Source organism: Symphalangus syndactylus, chromosome 8 (assembly GCF_028878055.3).
Source record: "Symphalangus syndactylus isolate Jambi chromosome 8, NHGRI_mSymSyn1-v2.1_pri, whole genome shotgun sequence".
Lineage (NCBI taxonomy): Eukaryota > Metazoa > Chordata > Mammalia > Primates > Hylobatidae > Symphalangus > Symphalangus syndactylus.
Window position 1 is genome coordinate 119,512,368 of NC_072430.2, and position 21,284 is coordinate 119,533,651.

At 36.4% G+C, this 21,284-nt stretch overlaps 1 protein-coding gene and 1 long non-coding RNA gene across 9 annotated transcripts in view; one reads left to right on the top strand and one right to left on the bottom strand.

Moving 5' to 3' along the window:
- Nucleotides 1-21,284, top strand: part of LOC129488391 (uncharacterized) — a 204,955-nt gene that overhangs the window by 123,324 nt on the left and 60,347 nt on the right. Inside the window, exons 4-5 of one of the 8 annotated variants that reach the window (XR_008659650.2) lie at nucleotides 17,078-17,222; nucleotides 18,843-19,356. The exons of 5 other annotated variants lie outside the window; for them this stretch is intronic. This is a non-coding gene — a long non-coding RNA (uncharacterized lncRNA). Of the gene's footprint in view, nucleotides 1-17,077; nucleotides 17,227-18,842; nucleotides 19,357-21,284 lie in introns of those variants that run through there. 2 more of the 8 variants (XR_008659648.2, XR_008659647.2) reach the window with 2 other exon arrangements.
- The window catches only part of ABCA12 (ATP binding cassette subfamily A member 12), a 209,892-nt gene that overhangs the window by 10,408 nt on the left and 178,200 nt on the right, over nucleotides 1-21,284 (bottom strand). The window contains exons 40-50 of the mRNA XM_055290518.1: nucleotides 17,141-17,195; nucleotides 16,392-16,569; nucleotides 14,790-14,905; nucleotides 13,326-13,485; nucleotides 11,983-12,236; nucleotides 8,998-9,202; nucleotides 7,151-7,260; nucleotides 6,715-6,856; nucleotides 5,538-5,672; nucleotides 3,109-3,212; nucleotides 1,046-1,138 (exon numbers count right to left, since the gene is read on the bottom strand). Coding sequence (XP_055146493.1) covers nucleotides 1,046-1,138; nucleotides 3,109-3,212; nucleotides 5,538-5,672; nucleotides 6,715-6,856; nucleotides 7,151-7,260; nucleotides 8,998-9,202; nucleotides 11,983-12,236; nucleotides 13,326-13,485; nucleotides 14,790-14,905; nucleotides 16,392-16,569; nucleotides 17,141-17,195 — 1,552 coding nt within the window. The remainder of the gene's footprint in view (nucleotides 1-1,045; nucleotides 1,139-3,108; nucleotides 3,213-5,537; nucleotides 5,673-6,714; nucleotides 6,857-7,150; nucleotides 7,261-8,997; nucleotides 9,203-11,982; nucleotides 12,237-13,325; nucleotides 13,486-14,789; nucleotides 14,906-16,391; nucleotides 16,570-17,140; nucleotides 17,196-21,284) is intronic.

Below are 21,284 nucleotides of genomic sequence, written 5' to 3' on the forward strand. Positions count from 1 at the left end.
GTCTCCTGAATACAGCACACTGATGGGTCTTGACTTTTTATCCAATTTGCCAGTCTGTGTCTTTTAATTGGGGCATTTAGCCCATTTACATTTAAGGTTAATATTGTTATGTGTGAATCTGATCCTGTCATTATGATGCTAGCTGGTTATTTTGCGTTAGTTGATGCAGTTTCTTCATAGTGTCGATGGTCTTTACAATACACTTGTAAAGTTAAATGCATTCTAATTTAAAGCAAGCAAGGTCTTGATAAGCAGGTCATTGGAGATTTGGTGTCATCGATAAAAATTAATGTTATTGGGGTTTTAAAAATAAATATTAAATCAATGTGCTAGCTAACTGTTTGCACCAAGAATAGAGTTTGTAAAGAAGTCACAACAGACTCTCTAAGAGCAACATAATGCCTCTTTCATCCTTTTTTCCTTATCTTGGTTAATACTTTCTTGCAAGAAAGTCAACTTGTTATAGAGAAAAGTACAAAATATTCCGAAGTTTGGAGATTAACATGGATATGTATAAATGCATATACACTCTGGTGTATACAAACTATTAAATTTGATAGTAGTATGATATTTATGCACATTTCTCCAATGTATTCTTGATTAAAAGGTTTTGAATGTGGTACGAATGTTAGGTAGCTTACTGAAAGACTGTGTGAATGGCAAATGAACATGCTAGATACAATCTATGCCTTCATTTACTTGTCAAGGTCTAATTTATTATTGGGTAAACTCTAGAACTTCCACCTGAGAGTAATTTGGTTGTGAATTATTATTCATTTTTTAGCTTTGGCCTTCTAAATTTATGTGCTAACTAAAATACATTTATGAGTTAAATTTATGGGTTAACTAAAATATTTAAGTAAAAATTCATCAAATCCCCAATAAAATAATTTAAATTTAAGGTGAGTCAATGACTAGCTTCCAAAGATTAGCTTGTCCATTCTAGTTTTACTACTTAGGCTGCTGAGATAATCCTTGAATCTGAGTGAGCACCATTAGATTGATGACCCAACGCTATCTGTTAAACAATGCATTTGTTCTTCACCTGCTCTTTATGTGCTGCAAAGATCCAATACATTGGAACTTTCCATTCACCATAATGGCCAACCTGGTACAGAGAGCTTCACATTCTTCCATGCTAAAAGACAAAGCAGGATCATATTAGCATTCAGGATACAGAAAACTTGGGTTGAAGTTCATGAGCATAAGCATAATTGTTTCATTATGGCACTTGGAAATACTGTTTTAGTTTTTTTTCTTTTTTCTTTTTTCTTTTTTTTGAGATAGGGTGTCACTCTGTTGCCCAGGCTAGAGTGCAGTGGCTTTAACATGGCTTACTGTAGCCTTGACCTCCTTTGCTCCAGTAATCCTCCTGTCTCAGCCTCCTGAGTAGCTGGGACAACAGATGTGCACCACCACATCTGGCTAATATTTTAATTTTAATTTTTTTTTTTTTTTGGTAGAGATGGGGGTCTTGCCATGTTGCCCAGGTCTTGAACTCCTGGGCTCAAGTGATCCTCCTGCCTTGGCCCCCCACAAAGTGCTGGGATTACAGGCATCAGCCACCATGCCTGGCTTACTTTCTTGATTCTCTTTTAGTTTTTAGTTCTTTTAAAGGAGAACAAAAACCAATATTTTAAAATATAAATTAAATGTCTTCAGATAGGGTTTATTACTGTTTCTTCTAAAACCCGAGGCCATCTCCCTCTCACCTGGAATACCCCCCCATCAAACCTAATATTTCTTTCAGTCTTTGATTCAAGACCTACACTTCCTCAGAAGTGTTTTCAAAATAACACTAAGCTTTTTCCATTATGTCACGTACCCCATATTCTGTTGGCTTTCCTACTTTTGGATTTATAACTAGTTAGCCTGTACTTCATTATACAGTCTCTAATTTCATGGTCTATGATAATTGGAGGTGATTTTAGGTATTACCCTGTCCACCTCTTACAAAAGCCAATGGAAATTAAACGATTGGCTCCATTGTGCTGGGGCAAACTAAACAAGTCTCTTGATAACAAGCAAATCTAATACTTTTTCTACTATATGACAATTATAATGCAAACATAAAATTAATACAAATTATAAGACAAGGCCATCCTCATAAGAGAGGCATGGATAAAATGATTTAATGTCTCTTATACTTAGCTGACTGGAAGTGTCTCCTTCATGGAGGAGAGGCATATGAGCTGATTCTGGAACGACTGGCAAGATTAGAACTTGGAGAGATTTTGTGAAAAGACCATTTCAGGCCAGGTGTGGTGGCTCATGCCTGTAATCCCAGCACTTTGGTAGGCCAAGGTAGGTGGATCATTTGAGGTCAGGAGTTTGAGACCAGCCTGGCCAACATGCTGAAACCCTCCCTTTACTAAAAATACAAATATTAGCCGGGCATGGTGACGGGCACCAGTAGTCCCAGCTATGTGGGAGGCTGAGGCAGGAGAATTGCTTGAACCCAGAAGGTGGAGGTTGCAGTAAGCAGATGTTGTGCCACTGCACTCCAGCCTGGGTGACAGAATAAGACTCTGTCTAAAAAAAAAACAAAAAAAACAACCATTTCAAATAGAAAGCACAGCCAAAGAAGGGGCTTAGAAATGGGAAAGGGTATGGAGATGGGAAGAATGCAGAACCAGGAAGGAGTCGTTCAGATTGACTGATAGGAGAGGGTGTTGCAGGGGAAAAAGACTGAGCATTTAGATGAGGCCATAGAATGGAGAGCCTTTCATGTTGAGCCTAAAGATTCTGAACTTTATTTGACAGGCAATAGGGAGCCACAGATGAGTTAAGAGGGCCATAAGTCATGAGAAATTCAATGTTAAAAAGACTACTTAGACCTTAGACTCTGTCCCACCACAGAACTATATTCTCACCATAAAACCTGCCTGACTTGCTCCTACTACTATAAACATAAAATAGTTTGATTGAACTGTGGGCACTCGTCATCTATACATATACATATATGTGTGTGTATATAATTTTGTATGTGTGTATATATATACACACACACACATATATATGTATGTGTATATGTTTATTTATGTTATACAGGACCATCTGTCATCCTAAGATTGTGTGGATTCGCTTTAAAGATTCCACTCAGTTTACCTGTGAGATGTGAGGATGACGGAACATTTGTTCTGTACTTCTTCCGAAATGATCTTCCAGAGGTGCCGTTTCGACTTCGGATCCATCCCAGAGCTCGGCTCATCCTTAGTAGAAAGTTACAACAAAAATTTATCAAATTAATTAATTTTTGATGAAGTTCTTTTCATGAGTTACTGCATTTCACTTCCCTAGAACAGAAACACTTTTCGAGGTCCTGTGACTAACTTGTTTTATACTTAATAGGCTTCTTTCTGCTGCTGTCAAAAAGCTCAAAATTAATCATTTAAAATTGTCAATCTGTTTTAAAAAGTGTCTAAGTGAAGTTGACACCCTGTTACTTTACATTCGTCTCTTATGTTTCTTTGGAAAAAAATTCCACTTCAATTACTGGCAAATTCTTATATTTAATTCTATCTTGCCACATATATAAGCCACATCAACAAGATTACCACCCTGTTCCTGATAGCAGAATTGTGGCTATGAGTGATAATATGCTATGTGAAGCAGAAAGAACATAATTTGATATTTCAGTTAATTTGTTTGAAGTATATTTTTAGTTTTCTGTTATTAATTGAAATTTAACACTCCTTGGGAAATAAAAACAAGATTTGTAGAAATTGCGAAGTAGAAAGATGTACGTTATTTTTCAAAGTAAATGATGTTATGAAAAATCATTCAGACATGAAATTAGAAAATGTAGCAGTAGATAATCTAAACATACAATAACAGATTTTGACAGATGGTTAAACAAACTATAGGTCAAGATTAGGTAAAAATTTAAAAAATATACTTGTAACAAAAAATATGTACATAACTAGAGGCTTGTTTTTACAGAATGGTGTAAAATCTAAAGAAAGGAATGGGTTATGTGGAAGCTAATATAGTTGAGCTCATAGAAGTAGAGAGTAGAATAATGGTTACTAGAGGCTGGAGGCATAGCGGGGAGAGGAGGACAGAGAGATTGGTTAATGAATACAAAATTACAGCTAAACAAGAAGCATAAGTTCTAGTGGTCTATAGCACTGTAGGGTGACTATAGTTAACAATAATTTATTGTATATTTTCAAATAGAAGAAAGGATTTTGAATGTTCCCAACACAAGGAGTTGATACATATTTGAGGTGATAGATAAGCTAATTACTCTGAGTTGATCATTACATATTGTATACAGGAATCAAAATATCACACTGTACTCCATAAATATGTATAATTATTATGCGTCAATTAAAATCGTAGTTAAATAATTTTAAAAAAAATAAATTGGTATTAATTTGGGGAAACAAAGGATACATTGTCACTGCTCCTGTTTTTGAAGAAGATAGCATATTTAGTAAATGCATATAGAAGAAAACTTGGTATCTTTCATGTCAATATTTCATTTTGGTTCATTAATACATAATGTTTACATAAAACGTTTAACATTTTAAAGTACTTTACATTTGTTATTTCACAGAGGTGCCTAAAGATTGTTTTGTTCAATTTAAGGAACATTTACACAATAGAATTCCATTATAAGCATCGATTGGCAGAGATATAATGCATTATAAGCTTCTGGTATTATAGAAAGATGGGCTGTGCATCATTCTATCTGGCAGTTGAAATGATTTGATCCACTGTATGACTTGATCCCTGGAATAATGTGGTGACTTATAACTGCATTATGATTCCTTATAGTTAAGGCTCTTTTGGAGTTTGGAGGTCCTTGAATGAAGGGGATTTTCCAAAATAAGGGCAAGTATATTTTTCTGAAATAAACACCCTTTTACAAAGTTAGACTTGGGGTGCAGAATATTAACATTACTACTATGTGTAATGCATATTTCCAGGTAATCAATTAAATTTTCCACCTCTTAAGAAAAATGTAAATGTGGAATGCATTTCTTCCCCACCCTATAACCCCCACATTCAGATGACATAGGATGGATCCATCACATCCTAAGCTAGATAACTCATATTTTAAAGTAACAAGGAAATAAAATTTTAGCACAACACATTGTCCTAAAATGTGTCTGTCCTCCATATAGTAGAAGCTGGAAAATGTGAGTTTACCTACTCAGTTCCTAACAGAAAAAGAGAGCTGATTTCTTCAATAGGTGGGAATCAAATTGTACCATATTCCATAACTTACTTATTTGAGTACCCTGAATTTGTTTCACTTCCCATTTCCGTGCCAGTGTTTCCTCGGAAACGCACTAAGCCATTGCTTTCAGATAAAACATTTTTGAGGGCATATTGTTGTGGTAACAAATTATTTGCTGATATAAAATCCTTTATTGAGATAGTATACATAAGGTGCTTTGCACAATAGCTAGCACATAGTGAGACCTCAATAAATGTTGACTGCAATCATGATGATGAAATATTAACACATACAATCAGACATGCTGTTCTAATTATGGAGTGGCCTTTTTAAATAATGATTCTCTTACCAGCAGTAGAATGGAAGGTTTCCCTATCAAGGCTAGGGCAGTGGATAATTTTCTTTTTGTGCCATAACTGCACATAGAGGTAGCTCTGTCCTTGAAGGGCATCAGGTGAAGTCTCCTAAGGAGTTTATGAACAGTCTGTGGGCAATAAAAGAGGAGTTAGGTTGACCTTCCTGTGCCAAAACCCTTAATGCACTAAATGGAAAAAAAAAAAGATGCTCATGAAAAGAAAATTTTATCATGGAGAATATATCTGGAAAAAAATGAAAACACTTAAATTCAACATAGATTTTATTTTTATTTTCAAAGAATCACTTAAGGATTAATAGCTTATTTAAAGAGATTCTTTGGAGGCTCATTTTCAGATGGGATTCCCTCCCCCACTAAATGTGTGCATGTGTTTACAGTTGCAGATTGAACTCTTTGCTGCATTACCACAAGATTCTCTAGTAAGGCTTAATGGAACTAAAACAGAATTCACAAGGCAGGGTTCTCAATGACTGTTATCACTGCTTCTTCTCTCTTCTTACTGAGGGGTGAGTTGTCACAAAGGCTTTCAATCTTTTTAAAACTGACCCAGTATCAAAACATTAGCACATTAGGAATCATGGGTTCTTGTAGTTATTTCTGTAGTTAAATAGTCCTGGCAAATAATGAAATCCTAGTAAAACAGCAGGTCCTCAGGATTTCAAAAGTGGAAGAAACCGCCCTAAGGGTTAGCCTTCTCATTAACATGGCAAATAGTTGCAGTGAGATCTAAAGCCACAGATTAAAAACCAAAGTGGAAACTAATCTATTTTACTTGGGCATTTTGCCATTAACTCTATGTGTCAGTGCTAATCCAAACACTAAAAGATGTACAGGCATCACCAACCAATGCTCAGCCCAGAGCCTAGTGCAAGTATGATCCTCTATTTGACAGTTCTTAAAAGGGTAACTGAACAAACACGAGCCAAGGAGTTTCTAAAGCTAATTTCATAGGTGCATCTATAATACACATGACCAAACTAAGAGGGACTCACTGCCATTGCCACTGCCAGAATGAAAATGACAATGTTTTCCAGGTGGTTTTGTGGGGGAAATGGTGGGGCAGGGGGGATAGTGGGGTGCAGTGGGGTGGGGGATGGAATTAGAAACAATAATGGTTTCAAATTAAGTAGTTTTTCACACTTGTACTCACTTCTTTAATATCCTTTTCTGGAATTCCATGTACCCTGGCATAGAAATACAAATGTTCTTCCACAGTTACCAGGTCATCTAAGGCATCTTCCTGAGGACAGTAGCCAACTAATGAGCTGTGAGAATCAGCGTGACCCAGAGATCTGAATTGACAGAATCAAAAACACAGATGAATTTCAAAAGATTTATCCCTCCTGGTTCCCAAATGCTGGGAAGGTAGCTCTATTTTGGTCATGGTGGTCAGTGACTTTGATAAAAAGGGATAAAATAATCCCACTATCAGATTCACATTTAAACATTTCCACCCACCCTAATAACTTTGTTCTCCCCTAAGGATTGAATAATATAGCCACAAAATAACATTAAATGTTCATTTCAAGTATTTTTCTCATTTAAGTATGTTGTACTCGCTAAATTGAAGCATTAGTTTTTCATACCCGGTCTTATTTCTGATTAGAATGTTTCCACTTGAAGGAATGATGTCTCCTGTCAGCATCTTGAATATAGTGGTCTTTCCTGCTCCATTCACTCCAAGAAGCCCAAAACACTGGTTTGAGGGAGAAAAAGAAGATATAAGCCTTAATCCAAACCAATGAGACATTGCTTTTGTATCTCTCCCTCTTCTCCCTGGGTGAAATAAATTACCGAGAAAAATAAATCACTAGAATTATTCATGGATAGTGTAATGCTCTTGATAAAACTTTCTCTTTTAAAACAAATGGATACTATGTATTCTTTTTCCTTTAACCATCTGAATATATATATATATATATACACACACATACACACACACACACAGAGGACCTATTTTACATGTTATATTATATCATCACTCTATGTGACATGATAAAATACCCCACAAATAAGATCTGCTAACCCAACAAAGTAATTATATTTATACATTTCACATTATTCACACAAAATCACAAATTTACTGAATAAGCTATTGCGGCAATAGTTTCTTCGTACTGTCAAATAAATTTGATGCGTGTAGTTTGCAGCTCTGCTTGGAAAACTAAGTGGCACAGCCATATTTGCTTTCTCTTTTCAACGCTGCCTTAATATTGCTTCTGTGAAAATGGCAAGAATATAAATAAATAGATGCAGTCCTAGGACCTCACTTCCAAAAACTGATGTCTTTATGCTGTTTTTTGGGAGGACTGGAAATGAAAGGGTGAAGACAGCACCCTGAACAGGCTTCCTGACCAAAATCTACCCCAGAGTAAGCGGACAGTAGTTTAGGAAGGGGCTCAGGACTTGCTGTGTGGTAGGACTTGTTGAATTCTCTCCGCCAAGCGGGAAGACTCATAGGGTAAATAATATTAACTTTTGCACCAACCTAATACCTGGACATGTGTAAATTATATATACAGTCAGCCCTCCTTATCCCTGAGTTTCTAACCTTTAGATCCAAAGGTTTGATTGAAATATATTCGGGGGAAAAAAGCATCTGTATTGAACATGTACGGAGTTCCTGTGTTCTTATTCCCTAAACAATAAATGATAACAACTATTTACATAACATTTACATTGCATTGGGTATTATAAGTAATCTAGAGATGATTTAAATATATAGTGGGATGTGCACAGATTATATGCAGTACTAAATTATTTTATATCACGGACTTGAGCATCTGTGGATTTCTGTGGATTTTGATATCCTTGGGGGTCCTGGAACCAATCTCCCATGGATACGGAGGGATGACTCTATATGTGTATACATATACATATATATATATATATGTATGTGTATATGTGTATGTGTGTGTGTGTGTGTGTGTGTGTATATATATATATATATATATATATATATATATATATACGCATGTGTGTATTTTTTCCCATGGAAATATTCAGATTAACATTTATATTTCTAGAAAAAAATTGTGGGAAAATAATTAAGATTTTTTTTCTTTTTTTTTTTTTTTTTGAGGCAGAATCACCCTGTCACCCAGGCTGGAGTGCAGTGATACGATCTTGGCTCACTGCAGCCTCCACCACGCAGGTTCAAACGATTCTCGTACCTCAGCCTCCCGAGTAGCTGGGACTACAGACGTGCACCACCACGCCTAGCTAATTTTTGTATTTTTAGTAGAGACGTGGTTTCACCATGTTGGCCAGGCTGGTCTCAAACTCCTGACCTCAAGTGATCTGCCCACCTCGGCCTCCCAAAGTGCTAAGATTACAGGCGTGAGCCACTGTACCTGGCCAATAATTAAGATTTTAATTTGTCACATAGTATCCCAATGAAAAGGACAGTTAGAAACAAAACACAGTTTCTTACCTCTCCAGCAGGTATCCCAATGCTGATGTTGTTTACAGCTATAATCTTTTTGTGGATAAGTTGGTAGGTCTTTGTGAGACGATAAAGTTGGACCAAGTCAAATTCAGCCGCACCACTCTCAACTCTTAATCTCTCAGCCCGCACATCTTCATCCTCATCTATTGTCTCCCTTACATGTGAAGAATTAAATTTTCTGAAGAAAAGCCTAAAAATGGACCCAGTGATTTTACCTCAATGATTTTGAAATGACAGCATTCAATTTTGACATGTTTTGATGGGTTTTCATGTCACTAACAGTGTACTAGTCATCATTAGACTTCTTTTGCATTTGTAATGAATTATGCTACTCAGATAACTTAAGAAATCAGTATAGACCCTCCTCACTGTATTCACTATGATATTTGTGAAACAGCTTTTGTTCTCCATGCCTTAAATGTTTACAGATCCACTGTTAAGATTTATAATTCTAATTTCAGTAATAAGAAAAGTATGTGTTTGAAGGTTAGTTCCTAACAGAGCAACTAAGGAACTCCAGAATCATTAGGAAAACTCATCATCTACAAACCTAAGACCAATGATCACCTTTTTAAAAAATCCTTTTAGCCGGGTGCAGTGGCTCACACCTATAATCCCAGCACTTTGAGAGGCCGACGGATCACTTGAGGTCAGAAGTTCAAGACCAGCCTGGCCAACCTGACAAAACCCTGTCTCTACTACAAATACAAAAATTATCCAGGCATGGTGGTACACGCCTGTAGTCCCAGCTACTCAGAAGGCTGAGGCAGGAGAATTGCTTCAACCTGGGAGGCAGAGGTTGCAGTGAGCCAAGATCACGCTACTGCACTCCAGCCTGGGCAACAGAGCAAGACTCCGTCTCAAAAAAAATTTTTTTTTCAATTAAATTTAAAAAACCTCTCTACTTTTTTTTTCTAATTTTAGAAACAGCATAAGATCTACCATTTTAACAAAATTTTAAGTGCACAATACAGTATTGTTAACTATAGGCACAATATTGTACAGCAGATATATCTACTTTTATAATCAATAATATGAATACTATTGTTATTCTGTGCTTGTTTTACTAATGATTCACCTAGGATTTAGCCAATATTTTAAGGTTATCAGCCCTCCAAACTCATTAAGTCCCAAACCCACCTTGATATCTTGGCTAACACATAACAACAACAAAAAAAAAATTTAAAGAAATAAATCCAGGCTTTCTTCCCAATGTCCCTGTTTCTTCTGATGAGATCCCCAAAGACCCCAACTGCAATGTTTCTTCTAGTCTTCCTTATTCCAAAATCATGTAGTCAGTCTCCAAATACTGGAAATGCCTTTTTTGTTGTTGTTTATTTTTTATTTATTTATTTTTTTTGAGACGGAGTCTCGCTCTGTCGCCCAGGCTGGAGTGCAGTGGCGCCATCTCAGCTCACTGCAACCTCTGCCTCCTGGGTTCAAGCAATTCTCGTGCCTCAGCCTTCCGAGTAGCTGGGATTACAGGTGCGCGCCATCATGTCCAGCTAGTTTTTGTATTTTAAGTAGAGATGGGGTTTCACCATGTTGGCCAGGCTGGTCTCGAACTCCTGACCTCAGGTGATCTGCCCGTCTTGGCCTCGCAAAGTGCTAGGATTACAGGCGTGAGCCACTGTGCTTTATAGCACCCTATCATGGATTATTTTCTGCCTAGTCCTATAGGCTTTTATTCTTCTCACCTAGATTTCTCCAGGAGCTAAAACTGCTCCAGGGTCTCTGACTCTTCCATTCCAATCTGCACTCCATCTACAAAATTACACTTCGTCAAGCACAACTTGATCATGTTTCTCTCTGTTCAAAAACTCTCAATGAATGTTCATTTGTTTGTTGAATAAAGCCCAAACCATATCTCTTTACCAAGCATTTAAGAGATTCCATAATCTCCCAACCACATGTTAAACTGTAACTCCTACTTTTTCATTACATTTATTCTGTTCTAATTAAGTTGTAATACTTCTTTCTTAAATATGCTCTAATATATTTCTCTATCTCTGCTCTTTTATTTCTTCTCATTATTTACTTAAAATTTTATTTTTCAATAGATGATACATGTACATGTCATTAAAATTTAAATGGTACCGAAGAATATATAGTAAAAACTGGTCATCTTCAACCATATATATCTCTCATCAGCAGAGGCACTCACAATTAGAGATAGTCTATGGATATGTCTGCATAAATATTTCTTTTCTTTTTAACTTGAATGGCAATATACTTTACACATAGTTCTGAACCTTGCATTTTTAAATTAGTAAATATTAAAGACACTTCCAAATGTTACATAGAGAACTATATCATTCTTTCTAATGGCTGCTGAATGTTCTATTAGTGAATCTATGGATATAATTTAACTAGTCCCTAAATGAAGGACGTTTATGCTGTTTCTATTCTTTTGCTATTAGAAGTAGTTACCATGATGAATAACTTTAAACATACATAAGTCTGTATATCTGTGAGCATATATGTAAACATTCCAGAAATGGAATTGCTGGGTCAATGGCATGTGTATTTCTCCTCATTTATGATGCTGTCTTCACTTTTTCTTAGTCTTCTTTTCCCAGACTCATTGCCAACATGCTCCACACTCAATCCTCTTTCCTCCATTTCTGCCTTGAAAAGTGTTTTCCATTTTCACAAACTCAACTCAAAGGCTACATCTTTTGTTCATGTACATCTTTTCACTTCACCACTGTACCTTGATCTATTTAAGGTTAACAACTGTGCTTATTTAATTTTATTCCCTCACTCAACAGCAATAGTTGCAGTCACATATTAAGATTTGATAACTATTTACTAGAATAAAATAGTGAATTATGCGAGAATTTTTTAAAAGTTTTTGAGCCAAACATTTCCATATTACCAATGGAAAAGCTTAGACTATTGACTTCTTTCTCAATAGCTTGAATTGAGTTCTGTTTTAGATGTCAAACGTTATGGTTTCATTATATTTACCTGAGTTTCTTTATCAGGGATTCATTGATTAAGAGTCGCAAGAAAAAAAACATGGTGCCCTGAGAAACCAAAGCCACAAACATTGCACCTAGTTTATTCATCTCAAAGGTTTCATTTGGGTATTCCACTCCATATGCTTTTAAGAAGTCTAGGACCGACTGTTGTTGAGAAAGTTCAATCAAACCGTAGCCAAAACAGAATTGTGGGAAAATCAGGAAAATGCGCTTGAGGGTTTCAGAAATAAGTTCTAAAGTCTGAAATAAGAGAAATAAAAATAAAACTCAGTGTTAAGTTTCCAAAAAGCTGACAAAAATTTAAAACTAGATGTAGACAAATAATGAAACCTAAAAAGCTTATCTGGATTGGCAATTATTTCCCATGTAGGCTGAATTTGCATACAAATATTTAGTATACTAAATGGTGGATGTTTATCACTGAAATACAGGCAGAAAATCGTTATATGAGGCCACCTATAATGTTGGACCTAATCCTGGAGGCAAAATTATTTCTAGACCTGCCTTTAATCCCAGGAATGTAGGGCTAGCCAGTGTGTTGGGGTCTGATACACGGTATCATTATGTGCCTGAGGGAGGGAGGTACTTGGTACAGTAAAGTTTTGGAACCCAAGGTAATCCCTACTTGGAGAGGGACTGAAATGCTGAAATGAAGTAGAAGAACAGCCAACATGTCTCCAAGAGGGGCAAATAGCTCATTTTCACATTATTCACACGTGGGCCAACTACTTCCACTTCATGAATTTTCTTCCTTCTCCCAGAGTATGCTTGTCTAGTCCTCAGTTCACTTCATTTCCTCTCTATTCTTTTCTGTTCAATTGCCTGGCACTGTTAGTGCTTCTCTTCTCACTAATCCTAATTGTCAGCTCTGAATGGAAAGTGATGCTTACAATGAAGTAGTCTCCAATACATGATTGAAAGGGGCTGAATTAGGTTTCTTCTCTATGAATGTTCAAATGATTCGAAGCTCATAGTCATATAATAAGTCATTGTCCTTGTCACCACCATACCGTAAGAATTTGTTAATGAGTAAGATGTTTAGCTGACCAATGGTTGTGTGATTTATGTAGTGCCGCACAATACATCTGATTTCACCTCCGTCACCCCATTCAAGCCCTATCAGGTGTCAATAGTTTTGACACTCAATACATAAAATGATAGGCATTAACTTAGATGAGGCCCAAAAAGAATTTTAAAAGCTGTAGTTTCTCCTCTTCCAAATTTAATAGAATCAAATGATATTCTTCTTTTTTATGCAGAATAAACAAAATCTTTCCACCTGGAACATGTTGAAGCTTTTGATAAATTCACTGAAATAAGGGATCTTACCGGATCATTAGGCTTTTCCTTGGAAAGAAAGTATACCACTGACAGGGAAACAATGGAATTAATGCCAAAAAACAAGTTGACACAGACATAAGTGATGAAGGCCATTCCTGTTTCATGGAAGAGCCCAGCCAGCAAGTACATCCAGGAAAATGTTGCATACCTGCAGGTTAAAAACACAAAGAATTAAAATTATGCCTTGGCCAGAGATGGTGGCTCACACCTGTAATCCTAACACTTTAGGAGGCTGAGGCAGGTGGATCACTTGAGCCCAGGAGTTTGAGACCAGCCTGAGCAACTTGGCAAAACCCTGTCTCTACAGAAAGATACGAAAATCAGCCAGGTGTGGTGGCATGCACCTGTAGCCCTGGTTATTTGGGAGGCTGAGGTCGGAGGATCAAGCTGTGGTGAGCTGTGATCATGCCAATGCACTCCAGCCTGGGTGACAGAAGTGAGATGCTGTATCAAAAAAGAAATGCCTTAATTATTCTATTTTACAAAAAATAACAAGTTAGATGGGCTTCCAAAGTAAAAATAACCATTAGGGATGAGTTGTCAAGCCTTCTAACTAGATCTCTCTTTCATTCCTTTTTGACAAAAAAAATCCAAAGAGTGTTTTTTTAAAGACAGTAAAAAGCCTCTTTTAAGAAACCTTGGGTAGTTCTACATCATTAAAACTACAAATTAATCCCTCCTGAATATGGTATTATCCCACCTAGGCAAGCCTTTTAGGTTGCTCAGAAATATGAGTTTGATCAGTATGAATCTTATAATTTAAAGTTGAGGAAAAGTAATGACACTGTTCAAGTCTAGCTGAGCAGAAAGAGCATGCTTAGAAGCTGGCTAGCCTGTTTTGAGCAAAACCTTGAGCAATTTGGGGGGCAATTAAATAGATCTAGAGACAGAGTTCCTGCATTAGCTACAATTGGTAATTAAGGGTTACTACCATGTATTCAGGGCAGAAAGATTTGTTATGCTAAGCATTGATTATCTCAGCCTGTATTACCTGTATTAGCTTAATATAGAAACCATATTATGTGTGTGTCCGTATACATCTATAAAAAGATAAATATAAATAAGTATACATGAATGTATATGCACTTAATAATGCTATGTATACTCATATAATTAGTCAGTACATAAATTTATACATGTATACACATTTTCTCATCATTCTAAAGCTTTCATTTTTATGTAAATGAGATCACGTATGTAAATTAGAAAGCATGACACTTGGCACCCAATAAATACTTATTAATTTTAGGTATTACTATTAATAATATTAATTTTCAAAAGTATTATACTTTACAGTCTACGGACTAGCAAGTGCAATGTATTGTTAGTCATCACTCATGTCAAATGAAACCCCAAAACAATTGTAATTTAGCTAATGAGATTTAGTCCTATTTGTGTCTAGGGGCATTTAATTCTATTAATTCTTCTTTCATTGCTTAATCAGCAGCTTACCCAAACAGGAGAAGTAGGAGAGATACAGCGCCTAGGTTGTTTTCACTGTAGAATGCAGGTAATTTGAAAATCGCAATGATACCAATTGAAAATGCTACAGGCACCAGGTAGAAAACCTATGGAAATATTTAAAACAATGTTTAATATGTGACAAGCATCTTTCAAAAAAAAAATAACCCATCTAGTTTAAAACTGCAACAAGTTGACCTAGAAAAATTTGAAGAAATGAATTCTTATTTATGTTCCCATTGCTTATAACATTCAACTTATTTTACATTGATTTCACTTTAGAATTTGTCTCCTGCAATATGAGGTTAAGCCAATCTCCATCTTTAACAGATATACAAGGAGTCCCTGGTGTTCCTGCCTCTAGGCTTTGAGACTTGGAATGGTTCAGTGACAGAGGTTCAGTGAGAAAGATAAGACAGCCAGGTATCTTGGTATTACATTCAGTCCTCAAAGTATTGATTTCATTTTGAATGCTGGAACTCTCTCAGATGGTTGATTTCTAAAGCTTGGTTATCAGTGTGAACCACTCTGTGCGAAGCAGCAGGGCATTGGGTCCCACATATCCTTGTAATCACAGGTATACAAACAAAGAACTTAGCATTTTGTTGGCAAGTAGAAATATTAAATGCTGAGGAGTTTGCAGGAAGACGGACACAATGAAGGTGGTGGTAATTTAATTTGCAGGGCGGGGAGGAATCTCCTAAATTGGAATGAGCTCCAGATATAAGACAACGGAATCCTAAAGTACTAAGTAGACCTTCACAGAAGTATGTACTTGAAATTTTCTTAACATTAAAGCTCCTGTTAAGTCCTGGGAAGTCATTACTATTCTTTTAGATTTGACTCCTACAACAAACACATTTTAGACCTCACTGGATACATTCACAAAATGGATATGCAGTTAATTACTCTCCAACCTTTAAGCCAATGATCTTGACAGCAACGCAGACAATTTCACCATAATCACCAGGCAAATGCATACCCATCCTGGGCTTTTGGCCAACATTGGTATGTCTGGAGTCAAGAACAACCATCTGAACTTGGGACCATTTTATGCGAATGAGAGAGCTATCAATGAAATACATCCCTTCTTTTTCCTACTAATCTTCTCTAATGTGTCATTAGCAGGAGATACTACTTCGCATTTTTCACTATTAGTTGATTTAATTTTTATAAGCTTGATTGTTTGGCACAATTAGGTAAGGATATTTTGCTGCTAAGCTTCTATGTCTCCACAGTACTGACTGTAAGACTTCAGCGTGCTTAAAATCACCTGGGGGATCTTTTTAAAAATGCATATTCTCCACCCTCCCCTCCTAAGATATGGATTTAACAGATCTGGAGTGGGGCCCAGAAATTCTCATTTTAAGTGCCCTAGGGAATCTGATATAGTCCACAGAGATGAGGGCAGGTAGGTTATCTTTCCTCCAACCACTGGATGAAGATAAGCCTGACTCAAGTCATTTTCTTTATTTCCTATGTTTGTGATAACAATTTGAACAAACTAGAGTAAATAACTCTTGAATAGAAAACTGATGTCTTCTATCCAAATTGATTTTTTATTTCCTGCAATGAAGGACATAAGTTACTCACCATGTCATAAATGAAGTTTGTTACCCAGTAGCATGTCACACCAATGCCTGAAATGTGCTGCAACTGTTTGGCTTTGGTTTGATGTTCCCTTACAACATAGGTGACAAAGCTGGCGGTGGTGACAGAGTAGCCCATCAAGATAGACAGTGCCACTAAAATATCGATTAAACTGCTGATTCTAGAGTGAGCAATAGGGAGAGGAAAACACACATAAGTTTTTGGAACTCTTTTCCTTTCAGAAAGATTCATAACTAGAACTATCAACAAAACAGTACAAGAGTTGGCTGTGACACAAATGAGGCATCCTGCAAGGCAGCCAGATAATATTTCCAACGTGACTCCACCGTGACCCTAGAATAAATGTAGTTCTAGTGCATCTGAATTGACTAGGGATATTTGATAGAAAAACCTCGGTCTCCAACGGTTACAGGGTCTATGCAAGGGATGTATCATTCTTGAGCCTAGGAGAACCATACTTAATTGCTATGCAGGGAAGTTGAAGTGATGTAGCACTTATCACTTGACTTATAAAAGCAGCAAACGCTGTTAGTCTGCAGTCAACAAGCTCTACTTGGCAAGCCCACTCTACACCCTTGCAAAAACTTCCTTTTATCCCAGTCAGTGACATATTACCAGCCCTTCTAGATTGACATTCATTCAGATACAACTGTGATTTCCAATTACAGCACTTTATACAGAGGCTCAGCTATGTCAAGGAGAAGGTAGTCATGCTAGAGATATCTGCTTACGTGGCTTGTTCTTGGTCTTGCACTCCTGGATAAGGATGGCTATACATGATGATGCCTTAAAGAAGAAACAGTTCTTCTATTAGTAGGTATTCAGTTAATCAGAAATACCAATTTTTAGATGAATAATATTCAACACTTTCCTCCTTATATTATTATTATTATTATTATTTTTTTTTTTTTTTTTTTTTTTTTTTTTTTTTTTTTTTTGAGACAGAGTCTCGCTCTGTCGCCCGGGCTGGAGTGCAGTGGCGCAATCTCGGCTCACTGCAAGCTCCGCCTCCCGGGTTCACGCCATTCTCCTGCCTCAGCCTCCGAGTAGCTGGGACTACAGGCGCCCGCCACCGCGCCCGGCTAATTTTTTGTATTTTTTTAGTAGAGACGGGGTTTCACCGTGGTCTCGATCTCCTGACCTCGTGATCCGCCCGCCTCGGCCTCCCAAAGTGCTGGGATTACAAGCGTGAGCCACCGCGCCCGGCCTCCTCCTTATATTATTATCTAAACAATTTTATTTGGGGGACCTTTTTTTTAAAGGAAAATTATTTTTCCCCTAATCCAATTAATGCCATACAATTGATGGCACTCACATAAAAAGAAGTTTTTCACATTGTGTTTAGAATCTTTGGGAAGGGAACAAGAGTTTATATTTCTTATATTGCATTTCTCTCTAATTTGTTATATTTAAATAATTATGTTCCATTTTTTCCTTCTATCTGGTCATATATATGTTTGTATTTCAACAGCACTTCAGAAATGCATTACATTTAAATAAGCAATTCAAAGCAGGACCGATTATTTACATGAGGATCCCTTAAAGAGCAGACAGTTACTTCCCCCATCCCTCTTTAGTGCTGTGTCTGTGGTGGGGAAATAGTGTAGCCTCAGCGGACTCCTCATTCCCGTTTATTGCTTCTAAGATGCTTATTTTTCTAGAGCTCTGCCAGCGTAGGGCTTAGGAACTTCAGCCATACCCGAGACCTTTTCATTGAGACATAAATGTCTAAGAGGATTCAGAGATACTAGCTGGCTTCAGAAAAGTGGTCACTTAATTCCAATACAGTCCCAAATTGTTGGGATCTCCCAGTGTTGCTTATACTTGAGTAAAAAGCAAGGCTCTTTTCTTCCCTTCCTTAGGGGACCTTGGTTAGCCAAAGTCAAAAATGAGCTGTCAACAGTTTCCCAAAGGAAAACAATGTGAAGGTAGAGTGTGTATTGTCTGAGCGACTGTGGAAAAGAGTGGTAGGGGATGCCACTGAAGATCGCTCCTAAATACTTGTTCCTATAGTGTCATAAACTAAGTGAGAGCTTTCTCACTTAACTGTTCATATAGTACTTGCTCATTGTACTAGGATGTTAAGGCCCTTGCACAGCACTGAATATTACAGATGATTCTAAAGGCAGATTTTCTCAAGTTACATTTATAATTTTCATTAAGTAGAATGTAACATCTTTTGAATTTGAGTTCTGTGACTGTTGTATATTAAAGAAAAAATGTATGGTTAAAGCAAGAAACTAACAACAACAAACACCAAGTTGATTTATAATGTTAATCACATCACTGGAGGGATACACTTTTCTTATCTTTTGTATAAATTAAGCATCCCTTTTTAGCTGAGTTTCAGTTTTCCTGGGGGCCCTACTTAAACCCTAATGGTAAATTATTATACAGGTAAGGGAGAACTTTTATTTCTGCTTTGTATTTCAGAATCAAGAAATACTCTATTTCACCAGATGAATCCTTGCAAATACATTTTACTCCACTATGCAAAATCCTGTGGAACCAGTTTTTTATGCATATTTTTAGCTGAAAGATCAAGGAAATGTGTCACAGTTGGGGACCTATATCATAGTTATCTCTGTAGGTTCTACAGCATCCAGCATGATGTCCAAAGTAGAGAGATTGGTCAATAAATGCTCTTAAATGAACTCAAATCTTAAAATTTCAATGAATATTTTTCTCACATATAATGTATATTAAAAATAAGACATCTTCTGATGTCTCCACAGTTATAAACCTTAATTTCGATGCTTCCCATGTACCACTGCTTCTAATGCAACAAAGTAAGAATAAACACTGGGGTGGAAGGGGCAATGTGTTAGTATTCCTGAAAAAGAGCCTAGTTGTATAACATTTGTTAAGGAAAACAAGCAAACCTGTATTTTTTGAGAAGAAAGAAAAGAATTTTCATGTTATATTAACCACTAGAGGGAACCACATGAATAGAATAGATATTGACATTGCAAAGGAAAGCTAATGAAAAGATTTTTATTAGCATGTTAGAATTCAAAGAAAATCAATTTTATAGTTAAAGTAAAATCCCAATTCATGCAAAATCTAACAAAGATGGCTTCAAACTAGTGTGTTAGAGGGAGGCAGTGGGAGAATAATTGGGTTGATTTTTAAAACCAATAATATTATTACAATGGTAGACTTCATATATGCATTAAGAAACAATAAAAGTAAGTTAGGGTGATGTAGCATTTCTTCTTTGAAAGAAATCGGGTTCCTTCTAGAGAGAGTGGAAACTTGCCACTTCCGTAAGTCTATTTAAGAAAAATTATTAGAGGCTAGAAGACATACTATTACTAATTTCTATATAACTCAAACTACATCTTAAATTAGTTTTAATTAAAATAAACTTCAGTTTAGGGTCAAAGTAAACTTTATGTTTTAGAATTCTTAATTCTTTATACTCTGTAACTTAAAATGTAATGTTAGGAGCTACAACAAGCCTGCTGGAGTCTAGAGTGAATCAGATTGCCTTGGTCTAAATAAAGAGCACTAATTACAAAGGAAGCCAGAATACAGGTTTTAAAAAGCTGACCCTTCAAAAACAGTATTGGTCTCTTGTTCTCTTTATCTTTGCTACATTTCCCCCTAGTTATTTCTATAGTTCTTATACTTTCATTGTCTGTCTCAACAATTAATGTCTTTTGCTCTGAATAAAACACCCTACTGAAAGTACAGCGTCCAGTAGTATTTCACACTGGTTACACTAGACCCAATTCACTTTAGTCATCATTTAATTTAATTTACCACTTTTGACTTTGCTCTTTATTGATGCTCTAGGTCTAAGGACTATCAATCTTGTATTTTCTTCTTGGTTTCTCCTGCTAGGAAAATGCCAAAGCGATTGGGGAAAAAGATACTGTTTTCTCTGAAATGAAGACTCCTCAAGATCCTGTTGCTGGAATGAGTATTGGACTCTTTGGTGTACTTCTACAGTCACCAGTACATCTGGCATACACTATGATGCCCAACAGTAGGGAGCTGAAAGAAATGTAGATGTTGGCATTTCTAAAAGAGATGTTGTATCTTTTTTCCTACTTAATAGACTATTAGCCTATAAATCTCAATCTTGGCCAGCAAATCTGTTTGCCAGCTTTTCTTTATTCTTTTAAATTTTTTTTTAGGATCAGCAAGGAAAAACAATTTGAGCAAGGCTCAAGAAGATGAGATGATCTTATAAACAGTAATTGAAATATGTGTATTTTTTGAAAGTCTGTTTCGACTTTCAAACCTTATTTTAAAAACTGTGTGAAAGCCTCTTGTGAAACTCAACTGAAGTAGGCATGGCTGAGTCCAGAGGAGCAGTGTGGAGGATTAGAAAGATAAACAGGCAGGAGTCACACAGCCCTGGGTTCAAATCCCACTTCTAGGCCTTAGAGAAATAATATAATAGTAGGGGATAATGATATTCACCCTGAAGAGTGCTGTAGGGATCATCAATATTTCATATAAAGCATGTCATATGGTCAGTGCTCAATGAATGGCAATGCTTTTGTCCAGGTATAGAACTTCTTAGTATAAAAGTTTTGTCTTTCAGAAAATTAACAAAGATATTCAGGACCGGAATTCAGCTCTGGATCAAGTAGACCTGATAGATATTTACAGAACTTCCCACCCCAAAACAACAGAATGTACATTTTTCTCATCGCCACATGTCACTTACTCTAAAATTGATCACATAATCAGAAGTAAAACACTCCTCAGTAAATGCAAAAGAACTGAAATCACAACAAACAGTCTCTCAGACCACAATGCAATTAAATTAGAATTCAAGATTAGGAAATTCAGTCAAAACCACACAACTACATGGAAATTGAACAACCTTCTCCAGAATGACTCTTGGGTAAATAATGAAAT